The following is a 22323-nucleotide window of genomic DNA, read 5'->3' on the forward strand; positions in this document are numbered from 1 at the left end:
ACATGGGAAAGATTAAATGGAAAGAAGCCTTTTAATTTTTGTTAATTTTTTTTGTTTTGTTTTGTTTTGTTTTGTTTTTGCTCTCTCTAAATATTGACTTAATTGAAAAACAGTTACTGTTAGCACAACATGTTCTGTAGTACACTTGGGAGACTTGGAGTTTAAAAGCTATGCAGGTCTAAAGAAAAAAATCAGCATCCTACTGTTGCTCTAGCAATCAGCTATAGCAATGTGTCTTTCTCATTGAGAGTTTGCAGTAGTTAATTGTTGACTAAATAATAGGTAGAAGACCTCTAGGGATCCCACATGAGTAAGTCATGTTTATAACTGAAACATTTGAACATTGTTTATAGATGCGTGTTTATAGATGACATAAAGCCATTATCAGATACTCTGCTCCCCAAAAGATTCTATGTTCAAATAAATTTTAAGAACATAAATTTTAACTAATTTAAACCTGTTTGTTTAATTCTAGAAGTCTCCAGAAGTCAATTTCTCACAAATATGTTTGCTTATAAATCTTGTAAAAATTGAATGTTTCATGGATTTTCTTTACTTATGAAGATGCCTCAATTTGATCTAATAAACCACTTTTGAGATACTCATGAGGATACTGCTTGACATGGCTAAATCACCAGCCAGGCCCATTGTGTTTCTCAATGACAAGGTGCACTGTCCATACTATAGCCCCTGCGAAGGTTGTCACTGGAGAACAACTGAAATGGGACTAAGCTACAATATAAATGATACTTTCTGGATTTGCAAAATGGCCCTTGAAATGACAACATAACAGAGTTTCGAATCAGCTTGGCCATTGGCCTTGTTTAGATAATTATGCTGTTTTAGCACCAGGCCCTTTCATTGTCCAAGAAAGGAAATTGAACCATCAAGGGGATGCTGCTGCAGACAAAACTGGGAGATCCAAAGAGGCAGCATTAGCGGGGTTCTGGTGACAGCTGTCACAGGCCTCATCTTAGGGGCTAGGACATAGATGCAGGACTCCAGAAGGCCTGGAAAGAATAAACAGGGTCCTGTGAGAAGCAAAGTAGATTAAAGCATATGTGAACAAGTGTAGGACCTATTAGTAAAATTGTGGTAAGTGACAGGACTTGATCCCATGAGGAATATGGCATGAGCCAAGTTGCTAGTATTAGGATATAGAGGAGTACAGGCATCCTTGATCTTTGAATTTCAGTATGTATTAACAATCATCTGGAATAAAGAATACTTTATATTGAACAGTTATCAAATATCCAACCACGCAATATTTGAGATAAGTTTTCTGTCATTACAAAGCATATTCATAACCTGTATCTTCTTATTGTTAAATGGTATGTTTAAAGACTACAAACACATTATTTACATGGCCAGAAAGTAAAACAAAATCACAGTGAGCAAGCTCGTTCTAGTAGGAAAAATATAAGCATTCTATCTCAAAGCAGTAAGGAGCAACCTAGTAAAGAACACCAAAGACAACTTTCCTCTGAAACATAGCATTCAAGTGTACAATATCTGCCTTGCCTGAGCTCTGAAGATCAATAAAGCAGTCTTATCAGAGTATAATGTTTCTACAATTAATGATGGCATTTGGGCTGAATACTGAACTCAAGAAAATATTCTGACACAGTTGCCCTTGCCACATTGCTTTGTTGAACAAAGTATGGGTATGATTCAAGTAAACAATGATCGAGTACAGAGGCAGGCACCCAGCCTAAGGAACTGTTAGTGTAAAATTCAGTTCTTAAGCACTTGAAACCTAGCAGCACTCTCACTTATTGTAATTTTTATGAAAGCTTACTTTTATATCTTATTTTCTGCACTAGAGTTTTTAAAGCAATAATATTACATGGAAATTTACATAATTATACCTTTAATTACCTAATAATTGGCATAATTAAGCAAGAGCTCCCTTGGGAGGATACAACTGACCAGTTACACCTGCAGTGAGCTAATTTCAGGCGCTATTTCTTCATGCATTTTTTTACACCTGCAGTTATATGCAAATACTAAAGGTGAACTTAAGGCAAAGGCATGGATGTGACCCTTTTTCTCTTAGTGTTCATGTGCTTTATACCATTATCTACAGTCTTATGCTTAATTCAGCAGTGCTTTAAATTCTTAGTAGGTAAAGTGTCTTCCTGGAGTGACATGAGACTTTGGGTGAGGTATCCTGCGCACAGAATATTAAATAGTGTTAATATTTCCCAGAGAGGAATGATACCAAGTCTAGGGCTCATAGCCAAATAGAAATGATTAGACTTCTATAAAATCAATAGCAAGAGTATTTGAAAGAATGAGATGTACTTAAATGGAAGAGTTCACTGTAACCATATTTTTAGATTTGAATCTTAAAGAAGTAAGGAGTTCTGATTTACCTAATTTCTTATCAGAATATTGAGAACACAGTAAAAGTTTAATAACTGTTTGATGAATGAATGAACAAGCCTTTCAGTTACTTTCGGACCATTTTGAATCTGCATCTTTGGATGTCACTAGAGCCATCTTGATCAAATGTATTATGCTAGTTCGTCTGTATATCAAACGCCAATAAAGGATGTTTTTCTAAATACACAAAGTTATTACCGACTTGCCTCCTAAAAGAGAAATTCTTTCATGTTTAGTATTACTAATCATTGAAGAAACTGAAAGTAGTCTAATTATAAAAAAGGTAAAACTTTTAGATTGAGAAAAAAGAATTATTCTAGATTATTCTATTTCTATGTGTTTTGTAACTTATTAAATTCCAACAAAAGACATTTAATTTAGATTTAATTTGATGGGATCACAGCCCTTAGGGAAAAATTAACATCTCTAACATCTCTGAGATAAGATTTCCTTATTAGAGAGTGCAAGAAATTAGGTGATTTTCTATAAACAATTAAACTGCTTGGTTAGAGAATGGAGACAAAACATGTTGTTCGTGTCCCTCAGAGTTTGTCTCAAAATACAGAGTTACAGTTGGCTGTCTCTTTGCGTCTTTGTTTCTCTTTCTAGTTCTGTCTCTGTTATTATTTGCAGGGCTTTATGATCCCACTCCTGGATTTTTAATATGAATGATTTAGAAATTCTGTAATAATTGAAAACAAGTCTATCAACTAGGTAGTGAGTGACCACATAGTTATTAGGACAAATATATAATATATACATATATATATATATATATCTTATATGAACACATAATGTGTGAATATATGCATATACTATGTATCTATTTCTTTGTATCTACTTCCATATATGTACATATCCATATAATATCTTATGTAATATATGTTATTTATATATAAATACATAATGATACAGGTATGCATAATGAAATAAAATTTCTTAACAATGTAGCTCTGAAATGTTAGAGAAAACAACTGTTTTAATTTAAATCACCAAATTGACCTTTGGTATAAATTATTCCCTATTGCTAAATTAATTTCTTCAGAATAAATTATTTCTGACTCCTTCCTCTAGTGTCAGAAATGTTCCAATTATTTATAAAATGCCTGTCCAGAATTTTGACCCATAGGAAATATGTAGAATAGAGAAAAGTCTGTTATTTCTATTCTGGTTAAATCTATCTCTCTTCTCTGTATTCACATGAGTGACTTCTTTATCATTATTTTATTAGTTTCAGACTTACCTAAATCTCATAACTCCATTACTTCTCCTTCATCTCAATACCATACTTATTTTTTTAAAAAGTCTCAATCATCATGATATATAGCAGGAAGATAGCAAAGCAATTGGAGCATTTGTTGTTATTATTGCCATTTAGTTGTTTTGGCTAGTTTGTTTTAGAACTTCCCTTCTTAAAAAAGGCTTTGTTTAGTAACCTAGTCTGATGATATGCAAAGCAGTGTATTGTAAATGTATAAATAGCTCTCTGCAAAAGAAGAAAATGATTCCCTAAATAGATTATTATATTTGTTGTAACATATTCATAGCATGTGAGTCCTTAGCCTGGGCTTCCATTGACTGGGCTTTGTAGATTATTGAAATTTCAGAAAGTTGCATATGATTAAAAGGAATCTCGTTACCAGCAATTTGCCACTTAAAATAATGATTTTTTTTTTTACCTGCTTGATTGATTCTCCCTCTTACTACATGGATGCACAAAAAAATCTTTGACTAAGCAATTAATTTGGCAACTACAGTCTTAGGAGCTTTCTTTCTCTAGTATTGCTCTTGTTTATTCTAATATCCCTTTCAAAAAGTATACATTAAATAACTACTCATGCACAAATGTGCTCATGTGCACACACGCACACACATACTCTCTTAATCTCTTAATGGTGCTAGGAAAGGAGCTTATTTTGTTCCAACTTTGATTTTCCACAGTTTGAAACACTGATTATTTTCCTAATCTCTCCATTTCCCCTTTTGCCTTTGATCCGGGTTTATTTCTCCATTTCTAGTTTCAGTACCATAAAATAGAAATAGTTGTCTTTTTTTCTGTCTTCTTACCTATTTATGGAGGGTTTAAGAGGATTAATGAGAATCAGGGTTCCAGCAGCAATGCATCTATTTCAGAGTTGTTGGTGCTATTAAATGGTGTATAGCAATCCCTTTTATGTCATTGTGAGCACAGGTTAGAATCTCATTACCAACTAGATGTTAAACTCAGAAAAATACCATTGATGAGATTTCTGGGCACTGAATTTTTTTTGTCTCATTTAGTCTCTGAGGAGACAGCAAAATATAGGTGCTCTAAGGAAAGAGGAAGTGTGCTTGAGCTGTGCTGTCTTTATTGTATACCTTTTCCATGTGTCTTGAATTGTAAAATGTATATAATACCTAATTCATTCTTATTTCCATGAACTAAATAAAAACATAAGTGCTTGACTTATGGGGAAGTTTTATGTGCTTCATATTAAAATATATACTATCAATATAAGGGTTTCTTTTTCCTTCAAATTTAAAAATTATGTCAAAATACATGCATAGATTTATGAATAATATACATATCATTAGCATCTGTCAGTGAAAAGTATTTTTCTTATGATAGTATCAGGTAACTCATATAAAAGTCATACAATAGCATATCCTTTCATGTGATCTTCTGTTAAAATAGTTAGAATGACTACATATAGCATGCCAATGTTGAATTATAAAATATCACAAGAAAAATAGGCATTCAATCCATACATCCTTCTGGAATTGATGTCTGATTTTTGTCCATTAACATCCTTCTTAATTGCCTAATCATAAACTTCCTTATTTTTCTTAGTTTTTTTCTAAGACATATTTCAAATATTCTTTAGCATTTTATTTAACTTTATGATGCTATAAAAAGGTGTGAATACAGTTGTGGAAATTTTTTAAATATGTAGAACTTGATAACAAACCTCGTTTAGGTGTTCATGGTTAATATTTTATATTCACATTTCCCTAGATAAGCATTCATTATTTATGTAAGTCTATACCATTTCTATCCATTCATGGTAATACACATGGCTGGAAATTCATTATTTGTAGAAGTGCAAGGTATGGCGGTATGTGCTGGAACACGCATGAAAAACAAGCCAAGGTTTTCCTATCTCCTGGTGAGCTGCCTAAATTACAATTTATATTAAATATCAGTGATATTTAATTTCAGGTAATGAATAAATTGAATTATGTGGTGGAACACCTATCCCTATTTATTTAGTGTAGTGAACACATAGACTCCATGTGACATAATATAGCTTCAAAGTATCTTTTTACTAAATTGTCTTAAATTCTGTAGTTAGCAATCTCCACAGTCCTTGCTTAAGACTTTCTACAAGGAGCCTGACATATGAAGAGATTCATGGCACAAACAATTGTTGAGTGCATCCTATGATGCTATTTACTGGGATACAGCTAAGAACAAGGTCGTCAAAAGCTCTCATTTAATGAAGCTGAGGTTCTAGCAAAGGAAATAGATTGCAAAGAAGTAAAAATCTAAATAAATAGTTACAGATAATGATGGCTAATATGAAGAGCATAAAGCAGGGTTGGAGGTTGCAGAATGATCAGGAAGGACTTCTTGCTATGGTGACCTCAGAGGGTACCCAAGAATGCCATTAAGGGGAAGCTGTGGTGGCCTGAAGAAAGAATATTCTAGATAGAACATAGAGTGGGCCACTTGCTTGCTATGATTGAGGAATGATAAGAAAGGTGGTACGCTAGAGGAGATAAGGTATAGGGAAAGTACTGGAGATAATTTTAGAGAAATAGGCAAGCATTGAGTTATTTAGGGCTCAGCAGGCCATGAGGAGGAAAACCATGGGTATGATTCTAAATGTGATAGAAGCCCCTGCATGGTTTTGACTCGCAGCATGAGTTGGCCTGAGCTTGTCTGACGAAGTATGTGCAACAAAGTCCAGTCTCAAAACAGTCTCATACTCATCTAGGGTGATAGAACATATGTAGAAAAGCCAAATCTGGTGCTTTAAAAAACCGTGAATACAGATAATACTATGGATTTTTTTTTTTAATGTGTAAAATTTGATAACAAACCTGCTCATGTTTTTTCATGGTAATATTCTAACCACGCTGTGTCTCAGAAATTCAGAGGACTGCAGAAACACAGATTTGGGAAAATTTAGGGTTAGAGAGAGTAAGATCTAAACTGAGCTTTGAAGAAAAAATAGTATTTAGATATGTGAAAATGGAGTTGTGCCAGTGAAAATTAAGCAGTTTCTGTTTAGGCACAACATTAAAGTTAACATACTAGCAGTATTTTAAAGTTGAAATAGCAAAGGCAGTTTAACTGAAGCCAAGGAGAAAGATTAAGACTTTCTATGGAAGTAAAGTGGTTGAAAAAATTTTGAGCAAGAACATGGCTGGGCGTGGTGGCTCACGCCTGTAATCCTAGCACTCTGGGAGGCCGAGATGGGCGGATTGTTTGAGCTCAGAAGTTCGAGACCAGCCTGAGCAAAAGCAAGACCCCATCTCTACTAAAAAAATAGAAAGAAATGAGCTGGACAACTAAAAATATATAGAGAAAAAATTAGCCAGGCATGGTGGTGCATGCCTGTACTCTCAGCTACTTGGTAGGCTGAGGCAGGAGGTTTGCTTGGGCCCAGGAGTTTGAGGTTGCTGTGAGCTAGGCTGTTGCCATGGCACTCTAGCCCAGGCATCAGAGTGAGACTGTCTCAAAAACAAACAACAACAAAAAGGAACAACAAAGGACTAATCTTATGAAGAAATTATAGGTATTTAACCAGAAATTAAATAATTTTGACACTGAGATTTAAAAAAAGGAAGAATGATATATATAATTTCAGGAAAACAACTGAGTTCATCACAACACATTCAAATTGTCATATCTAATATGATTAATACCTCTTCAGAATGTATCCTTTGGAATTTCAAAGAGATGCTTTTGATTGCTTTCATTTATTGCTCCATAGAAATTTAACCATCCATATCCAAGAAATTACCCATTATTATTCAGTGAGAGAAGTTTTGGCCTTTAATAGTAATAACACATTTGTTATTTTCCAAGCAGATATTTTCTGTGCCAATACAATGAATGAAAATTGAATATTTCTACCCACCCTTCAACTACAGAGCTGCATTCCTGGAACCCTATGTTCTGGAGAGGCCAAAAAATGTGGCTTTTCTACACAAAAACAGGAGTGAAGGAGGTGATACACTCAAGTTTCCGTGGTCATTGATTTAAATTCCAATCCAGAGGCAGTCATCATCAAGATTTAGTAGTAATCTTTAGATGGCACATAAATCATTTCCATAGATATGCTACTATTAAAATAATCATGTGAATATAGTTCATTGATCAGAATTTATTTATTATATCTACCAGATATCATGAAGCAGACATTTCTCTAATATGAAGAATTTTCTTGAGTTTCTTATCACTAAACATTTTTAATGTTTTTATACTGCTATCAAAAGCCAAAGATATTCTTCCTTTGATTAGCCTATAGAGCTTATAACTGGCAAATTATCCATTTTAATAATATTTTTGCAATAGTAAGTCTGGACACTTGCTAAGTTTGTGAAGCTCTGTAGTCTCAATGACTTGTGATTGCAAACAACCATCATTTGCAGATTGTAATAATGATGAGTTAAATATGATTAGAATTCACAAGGCAGCATATATATGGATATTTAATTAATCTAGTACCTAACTTAGTTTCTTCGGAACTATTATTTAAGTTTTCTGATCTGTTTTGTAAAAAATAAAACTTGAATTCAAATTGAAATGGATTTTGGATTTCGGTTATAATTTTTCAGATTTATCTAAATATTTATATTGCCTTCAGACTACATTCATTCATTCATATTTCTACAGATATTTTGGAAATATCTATTCTATACCAGACACTGGGTTGAGTATCGACACAATATTTTTTTTAAATGATACCAGTCCTGCCCTTTGGGACCATATGGTCTAGTTTTAAGATGGCAATAATTAAACTATTACTCAAGTAAGTTCAAAATTAAAATTGTTTCAAGGTTAAGGAAGAAAGAAAGACACATGGTTGGGGGAAAGGGGACAAGTAGGAACAACTGTCATGGAATCCACATTCTAAGAGTTAGTCTGGTCTATAAATGCTGTATCCTTCAAACATAGCAATTCTGTGGCTGTTGCTGTGATTGATAACCTGTGATTATGATACTTCTTAGGAAGTTTAAGTTAAGCTTCAGAGGTTTATTTCATTTCCTTAAGTCCTTGATCTTAGGAATCATCTTTCATAGCCAGAGGACAGTTAGAAAGATACCTTTTTCAGATCCATATGTTCTCTCTTCCCACACAATTGTATGTTTGATATCCACTAGGAGTGAGTATTTTGCTTAAGAAGTGGGAGGGTAACATTCAAATTCTAGCTAAAATGCAGCCATTAATTTTGAATAACCAGGGGAAAGGATTTCTACTTATTTTTTCAATTTTGCATTATTATAGCAGTTCAACTAATACATATATAATTTTCTTTCCCTTTTGCTTATCATGCACTGCTAACATGGACTTCTACAAAGGCTCAGGTTGGTGTTGCAATCTGTTTTGATCTTTACTGTTATCATTTAGTGAAAAGAAGCTTTGATGTTTTCCTTCACAAATCAGCTTTTTTTCTCTTCATAAATTCTGATCAAAACACATGGAAGAAAAAAATCCTCCCACAGAAGAGTCAGTTTCTCATATGTTTCTGCTGAATGAATTTCTTTACTTCAGTGAAAAGACTATTTCAGAAATCCAGAAGATTGATTTATTAATATATCTGCTTAAATTTGCCATGCCTGGCTTATTTTATGATAGGAAGAAAACAATGCTCTGAGATTTCAGAATCAGCGTAATATACCAGGCTCTGAAAAGATTTCTGATATTGAATCTGCTCTATGCTTTCACAATGTATTAGATGGCAGTGGGCATGGTCAATACAGCTCCAAACAGTGCTGAGAATTCCATATGTAGCTTCTCATCCACATGCTGATTTTTCCATCACCAAATTCTTAGTAAATGGTGTTCAGAAAATTGATGACATTTCTTTCCTTGCTCTCCCTCTCTCTCTCTCTCTCTCTGCTTTTTAAAAGCATTAATCTACTTTTAAGATTACATCAATATCTCATATAAATCTCAAGTTCTTTACTTTTATAGTTTTAATAAATCTACATGCTATTCTGTCCACTCCAATTCTTATTTGAAATATTGTTGGTCATATAATAAATAAAAACATCAGTAATGTCTTCAGAGACTACACATAGAGTAGACTGGAGTGATGTTTATTATGCCTTAGGGGCCAAGTGCTAAGTACAGCTAACGTGAGTTTGTCAGTCACAGGAGAATCCGAGTGTTTTTTTATGTGTAGAGTTTTACAAGGACTATAAGGGAAAATAAAATGTCTGGGTAGTTTGAATCCCATGCACTGGGGAGGGTATAAGATGTACAATTTCAAACCTACTCTGCCTTCTACTGTTTGGTGGCTAGATAGCAGACTTTCAGAGACAAGATTTTTATGATGTCATACCTTCTGTTATATTTATAGTTTAAATGCTCACAGTGGCTTATACACATTGGTGTATAAAATTATGATATCATATCCTTGGGACTGGCTCCCATTTCATGCTCTGAACATGTGCAAATAGCTTATATAGAGGATGAATTGGCTAAAATTAAATCTTAATTTTACATTTTCATATTTAACTTCCAAGATTATTATAATGATTTATCAAGATGAATACTTAGAGTCCTACAGAAAAAAACTTTTCTTAGTAGTAATAATGACTTTTTGCTAAGAGGGCTATAGATCATGTGGCATGACACATGCAACTTGGTGGATTGTTTTAGTTTACTGACCCAAAATGTTTCATTGTGTTGACTTAAAGTCATTCCTTTTTTTTAGGTTGAAGATGGTGGACATTCTCCTCCTAATTCAGGACACATTTCCTTCTGAATACCCAAACTTTCTGCTTATTGATTAGTGTATCTTCTTTTTATTTAACTTTATACTAAAAATATCACATTTGAAATTTTCCTCTAAAACATGAACACACAACACAAAAACCAAAAAATTAAAAGTTTTATATAGTTAATAATGTCTTATATAAAATGGACTGTGAGGTATAGAGACAGGGTCAGCAAATATGAGTTTGCAGGCAATAAGGTCTTGTCACAATTGCTCAATTCTGCTATAGCAGCACAAAAGCAGCAATACACAATGCATACATCAATGAGCATGGATGTGACTCAGTAAAACTTGATTTTAAAAAAATAGGCAATGTCAGCAAAAATGGTAGATAAAATATTTCCTAAACTCCTCTCTTGTATAAGAGCATCAAGAATATTGGCAAAACTTGTCAAATTCAAGTTTCTTAGAACTCTGGAAATTAATCAAAGACTCATAGCAATCTCAAGAGCATTTATTCAGGGAAAGATGGTTGAGCCTTGGTAAGAACAGAGCTTTATTGAATTTTAATTTGCCGTTTCCATATCCACAACCTTAGAACCAGTGTAGACTTGAATGAAGCACCCCACAATTGTGGTCAGACAAACAAATGGCATTCTGGAAGCCAGTGGAAAGGGCTGAACAGGATTGGAGCTCCCTCAAAATCCTCACCTTGAAGAATTATTATTTCAACTGTCTGGTGGTTCCCAAGGACTCCACTCATAAGGCTGTCTTTGTTTTACCGTGTTCAGAGCTGACTTAGTATGAACAGCTTTTTACCTGGGGACATGAGTCTAAAACAGTCAGAGGCAATGGTTTAATTTGTGGCTACCTGATATTGTAGATAACAGTTGGGGTAAACAATAGGATAACAAAAAACTTAAAAGGAAAAGCTAGAGAATGAGAGGTCCATAGGGGTTTTCAAAAACCCCGAATATCCCTGGGAATTAGAAGAGTATGCGCACATGTAGGGCTATGCACACAATCAGGAAAGCCCTGGTGAGACTCTAAGCTCTCACCTCAGGCTAACCTTGATGCTCTTTGCAAACAAAAAATGAAGACAAAAGCGGAAGTTATAAATTTCCTAGCCAAATGTTGAATGTGTACTCTAACACATATATACAGGCCCTCCACAAAGACTGGTAAACTTATTAATTCCAGGCATAAAAGGGAATCTTTGTCAAATCATTAGACAAAGACAACATTAGACATGGCAAACAATACATACATCACATAATTAAATAATTAAAAAAGCTAAATAAACAACAATAGCAAATAACCACAATAAGCACTGGGGAAAGGGGAGAATCTGGTTTTCATAGTTTCCATATTATATTATTTTAAATGTTTCCTTTTCAACAAAAAACTGTGAGATATGCAAAATAACATAAGGAATGGACCATGCATAAGAAGCAGTCAGTAGAAACTGTCTCTGAGGAAGCTGAGATGGTAGATTTAACTAGACAAAGATATTGAACCAGCTATTTTAAATATGTTCAAAGAACTAAAGGAAACCATGTCTACAGAATTAATGTATGAGAATGATGTAAAACCAAATAGAAAACATCAATAACCAGATAGAAATTATTAGAACCAATATAATAGATATTTTGGAAGTATAAAGTACAAAAATTGAAATGAAAAATTCACTAGAGAGCTTGAACAACATACTTGGGTAGGCAGAATTAAAGAATCAGTAAACTGGAATATATGTCAATTAAGATTATCTAGTTTAAGGAAGAGAAAGATGAAAGAAAATCAAGAAAAGTGAGTAGAGCCTCAGAAATCTTAGGGATATATCAAGTGTATAAACATTCATATAATGTGAATACCAGAGGAAAGAAATGGTTTAGAAAGGGGCAATAAAGAATATCTGAAAAATAAGGATAAAAAAACTTTCAAAATTTGATGAAAAGCATTACTCTATATATACATTAAAAATCTCAGCAAACTATATAAGATAAATTCAGAGACAACTCCATCTAGACACATCCTAATAAAAACAGTCAAAGTGAAACACATAGAAAATTGAAAGCAGCAAAAGAGAAATAACTTATTAGATACAAATAATCATCAATATCAGGATTAACAGCGGAGTTCTCATTAGAAATCACAGAGGCTAGAAGGCAGTAGAAAAACATATTCAAAGTAGTGAATAAAAAGACTGTTAACCAAGAATTATATATCCAGCAAAAACATTCTTCAAAAATGAAGGAGAAATTAAGAAACTCCCAAATAAAATAAAACAGAGAATTCATTGGTAGCAGGCCAGACCTCCACTAAATACTAAAGAAAATCCTTTAGGCTGAAATGAAAGGATACTAGACAGAAATTTAAATATACATAAAGAAAACAAAGAGCACCTGTAAATATAAATCTAAAGACAATTACATAAGTACAGAACACTCCACCTAAAAACAGCAGGATACACATTCTTCTCAATTGCACATGTGGTTTATCCTGGAGAATACGCCCACAAGTTAGGGCATTTAACAGCTCATTAAAGTTAAAAGGACTGAAGTCAGACAAAATATGCAAGGGAAACAGAATAGACAAAACAATCTTGAAAAAGAAGAACAAAGTTGTAGGACTTACACTTTCCCATTTCAAAGTTTACTATAAAGCTACAATGATCAAGAATGTGTTATACTGACTTAAGGATAGGCCTATAACTCAATGGAATAGAACTGAAAGCCTGGAAAAATCTCATGCATTTATGATCATCTGAGTTCCGACAAGGTTGCTGTATTAGTTTCCTGTTGCTATTATAATAAATTATCACAAATTTAGTGGCTTACAACAAGACAAATTTATTATTTTACAGTCCTGGTGTTGAAGTCCAAATATGTCTCACAGTGCTAAAGTCAAGCTATTAGCAGGAATACTTCCTTCTGGCAACTCAAGGGAAAAAATCTATTCCTTGACTCTTCTAACTTCTAGAAGCTGCCACCATCTGTGGCCACATCTCTTTAATCTCAGCTTTATTTTTCGCATCACCTTCTCCTGTATCTGACCTTTCTGTGATCCTCTTATAAAGATTCTTTTAATTAGATCTTCCCTCACCTAAAATAATCCAGAATAATCTCCCTAACACAAAATTCTTAACCATATTGACAAAGTATTTTTTGGTACATAAAGTAACATTAACAGATTCTAAGGACGAAGATGTGGTCTCTTTGTGGGACCATTGTTCAGCATAACATAGATGCCAAGGAAATTCAATGAAGAAAGATTAAGTCTTTTCAACAAATGGTACTTGGACAACTGGATATCAACATGCAAAGAATGGGCTTGGACCACTCCCTCACATTACATAAAAAATTAATTAAATGTAATCAGAGACCAAAATGTAAGGGCTAAAACTATAAAAGTCATGGAAGAAAACTTTGGTATGAGTCTTTATGATCTTGCATTAGTCAATGGACCCCTAAAGCTCAAGTAACCAAAAATAAAAGAGATCAATAGGACTTTATCAAAATTAAAAACTTTGCAATTCAAAGGACACCATCAAGAAAGTATGAAGGCAACCCAAAAGATGGGAGAAAATATTTGCCAATCATATATGTGATAGAGGTTTACTATTGAGAATATATAAAGAACTCTTACAACTTAATAATAGGAGACAAATAACCTAGTTAATAAAGGGCACAGTATCAAAATAGACAATACTCAAAGATAGGACTTGGAGGAGATAAACAAATTGCCAATAAGCACTTGAAAAAAATGCTCAGATGCTAAAGATTAGTCATGAAGGAAGTATAAATGAAAACCAAGATGAGGTGTTCAAACCGCATGCACAAATATGTTTATATTAAAAAAGGCAATAAGTGTTGTGAAAGATGTAGGGGAATTGTAATTCTCATGCATTGTAGCTGGGAATGTGAAATATTGCAGTAATTTTGGAAAACTATTTGGAAGTTCCTCAAAAAGTAAGCATAGAGTTTCCACATGATCCAGCAATTTCACTCCTAGGTATATAACCAAGACAATTAATAGCATATATTCATGTAAAAACTTGAATATAAATGTTCATAACATTATTAATAGGTGAAAAACCAAAATGTGAAAACAACTCAAATGTTCCATCAAGTGAAGAAGGGGTTAACAAAATGTAGTACATCCATATAATTGAGTACTATTCAGCCATAAAAAATAACGAAATATTTTTTCATGCTATAACATGGATGAACCTTGAAACTATTATGCTAGATGAAAGTAGCCAGATACCAAAGGCCACACATTATATGATTCTATTTATATATAATGTTCAGAATGGGCAAATTCATAGAGGAAGAAATTAGATTAGTGGCTTATTGACAGGCCAGGGGGAAGAAAAAATGGACAGTGACTGCTAATGGGAATGATTTTTCTTTTTAAGATGAGGAAATATTCTGGAATTACAGATGATGGTTATGGTTATACAACTTTGTGACTATATTTTTAGGACACTGAATTTTACACTCAAAAGAGTGAAGTTTATGATACCTAAATTATACCTCATTTTAAAAAAATGAAATCGGGAGCTGTCCAAATTTGGCTCATGGAACACCATTTTCCAACCCCTACACAAGAGAAAAAGATGCATGCCATTTTTATTTATATACTGCCTAAGGAGTAGAACATCAGTAAATGTCTGCTGAATTAACACATGAGCAAAGGAGTAAGTATAAGAGATCTGACTCCAAACTGTTGAAGGTTTGTATAATCTACAATTGTTCTTATCAGATGAGATTTATCTTTAATGAAGAGTAATTTTCATGATATCCATACTCTTCTTTCTATTCCTCATCAACACCTTATACTCTACCTTGTATACAGTAAGTGATTCTTAAATAGATAATGGTTTGATCTTAATTAGGGTCTGTCAGCATAGGCCACTTTATATAAAATTATAAAATTAAAGGCATTTAATTTCATAAAATTATAATATAAATTATAAAATTATAATCAGCTATAAAATGAAAGACATTTCCTTTTTAGGAGGAATCATTTCATACTCAAGAGACATGTAAAAAAATGACATGACTGTGGAATTGCAAATACTTCCTTGTATCTTTATGAGAAATAGAAGTGATATTTTTGGAAGGACTGAGGTTTTTTTTGCAGGCTTAGCTGTTACTGACTGGGCATCTGTTTTCCAGAGCAATGTATCAGGGGCTATGGAGAACGAGAAAGCATAAAAGTTCAAGACATATGTCTTTCTCTTTCAATCACCTCTCCTAGGTTTTGAGAGTGCAATGTTAGCTAGTGTTCATACATTAATGCATAGAAAGAGTAATCTACATGGGAGTGCAGGTGTATTTTTGATGAAGAAAGTGAGGCAGCTGGAATCCATGATGACACAGTTTACTCCCAGCTCCAAAATGTTATCACTCCATGCCTCAGGGCTAATCTTACTCAAAACAAGTGTTACTTGTTACAGTGAACGCTCTCAAAGTTTCTAAAGCTCATCTACCATTGCTGTCATTTTCTTGAAAATGATAAGTATTAATGTCAGGTTATGAAGAGTAAAACTAGACCCCAAGAGTCCCGTAAGTGAGATGCCAGAAAATCAATGGCGGAACCCGAATCAAAACCTTTTTCTCACAGCTTCCTTCATACTGCCCTGTTCACCAGACCACAGATAATCTCTCGCATAGTACAAAGGATCACTTCACCCATCACTGGAATGAAGACATCCCCCCAAAAGGACCATATCATCAATTTAATAGAACCCAACCCAGAAATCCAATAATGAAGGACAGGAATCCAATACAAGTAAAGTACTTGATGCTGCCCATCTCCTAAATTGCTCTGCAGATGCCATTTCATCAATCCAAAGAAGTGTGCTTCCTGCTAAGGAGGAATATTTTAACAGACACACCCCCAAGTGACAAGCCAGCTCAGCTCTAGAACCACAAGCTCTGTACTTCGTAGAGTTCAGTCTACATGCATTTATTATGAGCCTAGCACAAGTTAGGCACATGCCAAATGCTATGTGCAACATGAGATGTGTAAGACATGGTTTCTATCTTCTAAAAATCAAGGTGTCACTGTGAGTGTGACTTCTCATGCCAGCAGGCACTGCCTGCAGCTATGCATGGTGAGTGCTGACCACCTTGATTATTATCTGCCTCTACGGGGGGGAAAAAAGTCAATCCTTTTAGAAATGTGTATGTTTCTCAAATAATTTATGGCATCTTTAATTGAGATAGGAAAGTGAGATAATATTGTCTGATAACTATTATCTGTGTTCAGAGAAATCAGAAATGATTTCAGAAATGACAGAATTTTGAATCCATATAAATCTAAGAAATATAAGAAAGACTGAATTCATTTGGACTTCTGCTTTCTAGAACCATTTAAATCAGGGACTAGATTTAATTCATAAGCAATTAGATTTGAATTATTGATGCATATGCTAAAATTCTTATAAAATTAATAATAAAGTGGGCAAAGTTTTAGCATCATGGTTGGATCTAGATATGTTTTTCAAAAGCATATTGAGATAATATTTTTGCATTCATTTAATCAGTATTTATGTCACTATTGATCACAGAGCATAAACTAGGAACAATGGTATACAAAGTCTTCCTTCCTTCCTTCCTTCCTTCCTTCCTTCCTTCCTTCCTTCCTTCCTTCCTTCCTTCCTTCCTTCCTTCCTTTTTTCTTGATGGAGTTGGGTTTGTTTGTTTGTTGGCAAAAAACCTGGCTTTCCTGGCATGCTTTGTTCTCAGTAAATATCCATAAAAGCTATTATTGGTTGCACACACATGTATATTTATGTTTCAATTTATTACCAAAGCTAAGTGTGTATAAACTTGTCCACTTTATATAAATAGGTTAATTGACCATTCTGTAACACATTTTATGATCTTCTTTATTTATGTTACATGTAGTAATATCAGCTCATGTTATAAGTGGCGTCTACCTTATCATCAAATTCTTTCCTTTGGCCAACAAAATAAAGTTTACTAAAATGGAGGCCAAATATAGGTTGGCCCTAAACTGTCACTTTTTGGCAACAATTGTATTCTCTTTTCATTTTGTGAAAAGCCAAAAAAGGTTTATATCAGTCTTTGTCTCTTCCTTACTGTCTGCCTCAGAGAAAAAAAATGTTTGCAACAAAATATTCTTTGTGCCATAAAGCAATAGCCTTCAATTAGTCCGTAATAAGAGTTTCCAGTTGATAAAATTAGTGTGGAAATCGGAGCCAAGATTCCAATTTATCACCATGTAAGTGAATGGCAGGGGTTCCATTATCCAATCAATTTTGCCTCTCGTTTCTGCAAAGGTCAGGCTGTGCCATCCTTGGTTATAAAATACCACTTCTGGCTCTATGTTCTACTTTAACTTTATCCCAGACACATTAGCTTTGCTATGGTGGGACATACACTGGGAACTCTTATTGTCAAAAGCTATTTTGTGCTGTGCCTGGTGTTGTATTTTAACATGTTAGAGTTCAGTGCAGCCCGAGACCTGCTTTCTCATACATTTAACTTTTCTACAGAAGAAGAACAGTTCACTCTCTGTGTGAGTGTATGTATGTATGCGTGTGCTTGTAACACATAATATCTGTGCAAAAAGTCTGTTTAGGGCTATTTTATAATAATTATTTTCATTTTTCTCTTTCTCCCAAACTACAAATAAGTAATAATTTGTCCATTTTCTTTTGGATAAAATGACACAGTGTTTTCCTCCTCTTTCTCTGACTTAAGTGATAGCAGGATCATTTAGAAATTAGCCAAATTAGGTCTGGAGTCTGCAGACTGTAGTTCTTATGATTTTATTTCTTTTTAAATTAGTCTTTCTAGACAGAATGAAGGCCATTTTTGATGGTTCCTTCTTTTATTATATTCTCTTTCACTTGCTGATAGACTTTGGAATAAGTGATCTGTGAGAACTCTGATGTGTTTCAGAGTAGGCAAGTTCTGTGTGTGGTAATGATTAAGAGACTGTAGCGTGGTGGGCCCAGAGCTCTTACTGTGTAATAAGAAAACTGTGAAAAAGCATTTCTTACCAATTATGGGCTTTCCTTTTGGATGTGATCCTGGACTTTAAGCTTGGCACAGTCTGGGGCCTTGTCTATTGTGAATATTGGTAAGTTTTGAGCAAACCTTGCACAGACTAAATTGCTTTTAAAGTCATACATGGCATCAGATTTATCCTGAGTAAGCCAATGCAAGATGAGATAAAATGGCAAATGTGTTATGAAGAAGTTTTCTTGGCAACTACCCAAGAGTTTCTGCTGCTCTTCTCATTAGCAATACTTCCTGGAACGCAGGGCACTTGGGAAGCAGATGCCTCGTCTTTTTCCTCACAACGCTGTTGGTGAAAAACAGGAAACTTGAGTGTGTCCCTAGGTTCTAGCATATATTAATGTTAAATGATTCCAAAATGTAGCGCGGGTGTTTCAATTGTCTCGTTCTCACTACTGAACCTTGGCGTCTCTTCTTCCTTGCTATGAATTGGAGCTTTGTGAAAATAGTAGTTAGGATGATCATTATTCCATAGCCATAACCTCACACTGAGACCACAGAAAAGTCCTCCTTTCTCAGCTCTCTCTCTCACACACTCCCAGCTCGATCACATTCAAGATGACTTATTTTTCCTCACACTTTTTATGGAATATCTCAGAATGTAAAGCTCAGAAGTCTTAGTGGCCACTTTCATCTACAGATACAATTCTATGTCGTTACATTTTACCATTTGTTTCCCCAGCCGGCTGCACGCTCAGGACTTCGTTCCGTGCACATAATAGCCCTTGTGTGCAGTTCATGAGAATTACATTTAGATTTTGGGTTGTTTGCTTGCTTGATTGACAGATCTCCCAAAGTATAGTAGTTCATATTAGATTAATCCTAACTAGGGCTACTCATCCTTGTCCATGTGTATTTAATAATCCAGGCACACAAATATAGGATTTCTCTGCCTAAAGATTGTGTGCCTTAGATTATATTGTTTCTTTATACAAATACATTTTTTATAATCCAAATTATATGGACTTCCTGGGTATGCCCCATAGGCTTCTACATGCCTTCTCGAATATATTAAAGAGACAGTTGCAGGCATCCTGGAGAACAGGCATAGCAGGAAGCTCTTAACCACTGAGAATAAGAGCGAGTTGTACAGTCCCTTCTCTCAGCAAAAGCTCATAAGATAAGTAAAGGTTTCCCCCCAAGCCTTTATTTCTTACTTAACAAAGGGTTGCAAGATTAGGGCTTAAACTCATTCTCCTGATTTTGATAAATCCCAAACAGCATCAAACACCTTTCTGACTTACCCTTAGGACATTTATTTCTGAGAACTGAGATCCGTTAACCAATTTCTGCTTTAGCCCCACCTTATGCAATAACATATAAAACCCTGGCTGCCTGGCACAAGGTAGAGCCACCTCCCTTTCAGACTCTCTTTTTGTAACAGAGAAAGAAATCTTTCCTCTTTCACCTGATTTTTGATGGTCATATTCTGGGACCCAGACTGATCTTATTTATCTGTTGTCTATCTATCTATCTATCTATCTATCTATCTATCTATCTATCTATCTATCTATCACCAATTCATCCATCCATCCTTGCACTATACTCTAGACAGTATCTCCTAGATGGTAAGGCAGTGATATTTCTCTGATCAGGTTTTCATGGTGCAATCCAACTCCCTCTGAAAAACATAAACTCATTTTAACGGTTTTTTTTTAATTTAATTATGGTGAGAACACTTAGCGTGAGACCCTCTTAACAGATTTTCGGGGCTACAGTGCAGTGTTGCTATCTGTAGGCACAATGTCATACAGCAGAATTTTAGAACTTATTCATTTTGCATGAATGAAATTTTATACCCATTGATTAGCAACTATCCATTTCCCTGACCCAACAGTCCCTGGAAACCACCATTCTATTCTTTGTGTCTATGAGTTTGGCTATTTTAGATACTTTATATAAGTGGAATCATGTAGTATTTGTCCTTCTATGGTTGCCTTATTTTGCTTAGCATAATTATGTCCTCAAGTTTCATCCACAACCTCTTTTGTGAAGATCCATGAATTCAGCTCTTCTGGAATTTTCTGAAAGTATTAATCATAGTTGGCATGATTTTTTTGTTTGTTTGTTTGTTTTTTTTTTTCAGTTGAACTTTACTGATAACTAGGATGTGTTCTATGAAAATCTGAAGGGCCACCATGGCTAGAGTCCCTCGCATGCTGTGAACAATCTGTAAAACCCTCTGTGATTTCTTGCCACAACACAGCATGGCAGTGGCAGGCACCTCCCAGGGTGTTAGAGAAGGCAATTTAGACACTGGAGTGAGTGTCCCTCTGTCATTCTATTTGTCATGATTGTTTTCATAATGCTGTGGTACATAATGTGGGCTTCACAGTTCAACTTGCTCCAAGTTGCCTATGTCAATATGGTCTCTTAGTTCTATTAAGATACACACACACACACACACACACACACACAGATTGTGATCAGTGCTCAGAATGTGTGTGTGTGTGCATGTGTGTATTACTCCTTTCCTTATAGAATATCATGTACTTTATAGGATCTGCACAATAATAATTTATATTGCTAACTGCCCCTTACCATGCAGTTCACTTTAAGAATATGGTTGATTTTCATAGTCACTTAAATAGCACACCATAGGAAATATTTATATAAATCTGTTATGGAGAAATATAAATATAATATTATGCATTGAAAAACTAAGAAATTTCTACTTATTTGCCATTACAAACAATCTAAATACATTAACACAGATATCTGAGCTTTGACCATGGTCTTTGAGATGAGGGCTTTGCACCCTCTTCTAAACACCCTGTGTAAGGGGAGGGTGTTCTATGTGTGGCATCCTCAAAGGAGGCAGGAAGCATGGCAGAGGGGCTGAAGTACATGCATGGCATACAGATGTATTTATTCAGTTGCAGTACTTCTCCTATAAGGAGGAAAATAAGACTGTGGATAACACAGATGGTTTAGCTGTGAGTAGGTGCTGGCCTTGATTTGGAGGACTCCATGCCTAAAAGATCGTCAGTGATATTCAAACCATAGCGAAGGAGTTAAGTGCTATAGACCAGCAGTCCCCAACCTTTTTAGCGCCAGGAACCAGTTTCATGGAAGACAATTTTTCCATGGACCGGGGGTGGGGTGGGAGTTGGGAGTGGAGGTGATGGTTTTGGGATGATTCAAGTGCATTACATTTACTGTGCAGTCAAACCTCTCTGCTAATGATAATCCGTATTTGCACCCACTCCCCAGTGCTAGCGTCACCACTTCAGCTCCACCTCAGATCATCAGACATTAGAGTCTCCCAAGGATTATGCAACCTAGACCCCTCACATGCACAGTTTACAGTAGGGTTTGTGCTCCTATGAGAATGTAATGCTGCCACTGATCTGACAGGAGGCGGAGATTATGTGGTGATGTGAATGATGGGGAAAGGCTATAAATACAGATGAAGCTTTCCTGCTCCCTGCTGCTCACCTCCTGCTGTGAGGCCCAGTTCCTAGCAGACCAAAGACTGGTACCTGGGGTTGAGGACTACAGCTATAGACCATTAGAAAATGAAAGGTAAATAATCCAGAGTTCAGAACTTCTCAGTAAAAAAATATTCTTCAATATTCACTTTCAGAAGTGCTATATTCTATACATGTCTTTGACCTAAACATAAACAGCAATGTGATATTTAGTACACTGCCTTCATATTAGCCAATTTCTTCTATTCTTCATATGCAAAGGCAGCAGTTCCCTGAATTTTCGATATGAGGACCTTGTGCTCTTTGTCATCCTGGATTGGGAAAATGCCTAGCAAGATAAAAGCTAATTCAAAGTCAGCAGTGCTTTCAAATGAAATTAAAGTTTCATTAATCACAGCAATGCCTACTTGACAAGAGATGATACCAACATGTTTCAGATCATGTTATTCATTGAAACTACAGGCAAGGTTTTGTATGTGAATGCATTGGGGGGAGGGTCCTTGCAATAGTGCTGCA

General features: G+C 34.9%; 1 protein-coding gene across 1 annotated transcript in view; it reads left to right on the forward strand.

The window, feature by feature from the left end:
• The window catches only part of THSD7B (thrombospondin type 1 domain containing 7B), an 852814-nt gene that overhangs the window by 729743 nt on the left and 100748 nt on the right, over nucleotides 1-22323 (forward strand). Inside the window, exon 16 of the mRNA XM_076005495.1 lies at nucleotides 8956-8961. Within this exon, the coding sequence (XP_075861610.1) occupies nucleotides 8956-8961 (6 nt within the window). The remainder of the gene's footprint in view (nucleotides 1-8955; nucleotides 8962-22323) is intronic.

The sequence above is a fragment of the Microcebus murinus genome, chromosome 8 (assembly GCF_040939455.1).
Source record: "Microcebus murinus isolate Inina chromosome 8, M.murinus_Inina_mat1.0, whole genome shotgun sequence".
NCBI classification, from domain to species: domain Eukaryota; kingdom Metazoa; phylum Chordata; class Mammalia; order Primates; family Cheirogaleidae; genus Microcebus; species Microcebus murinus.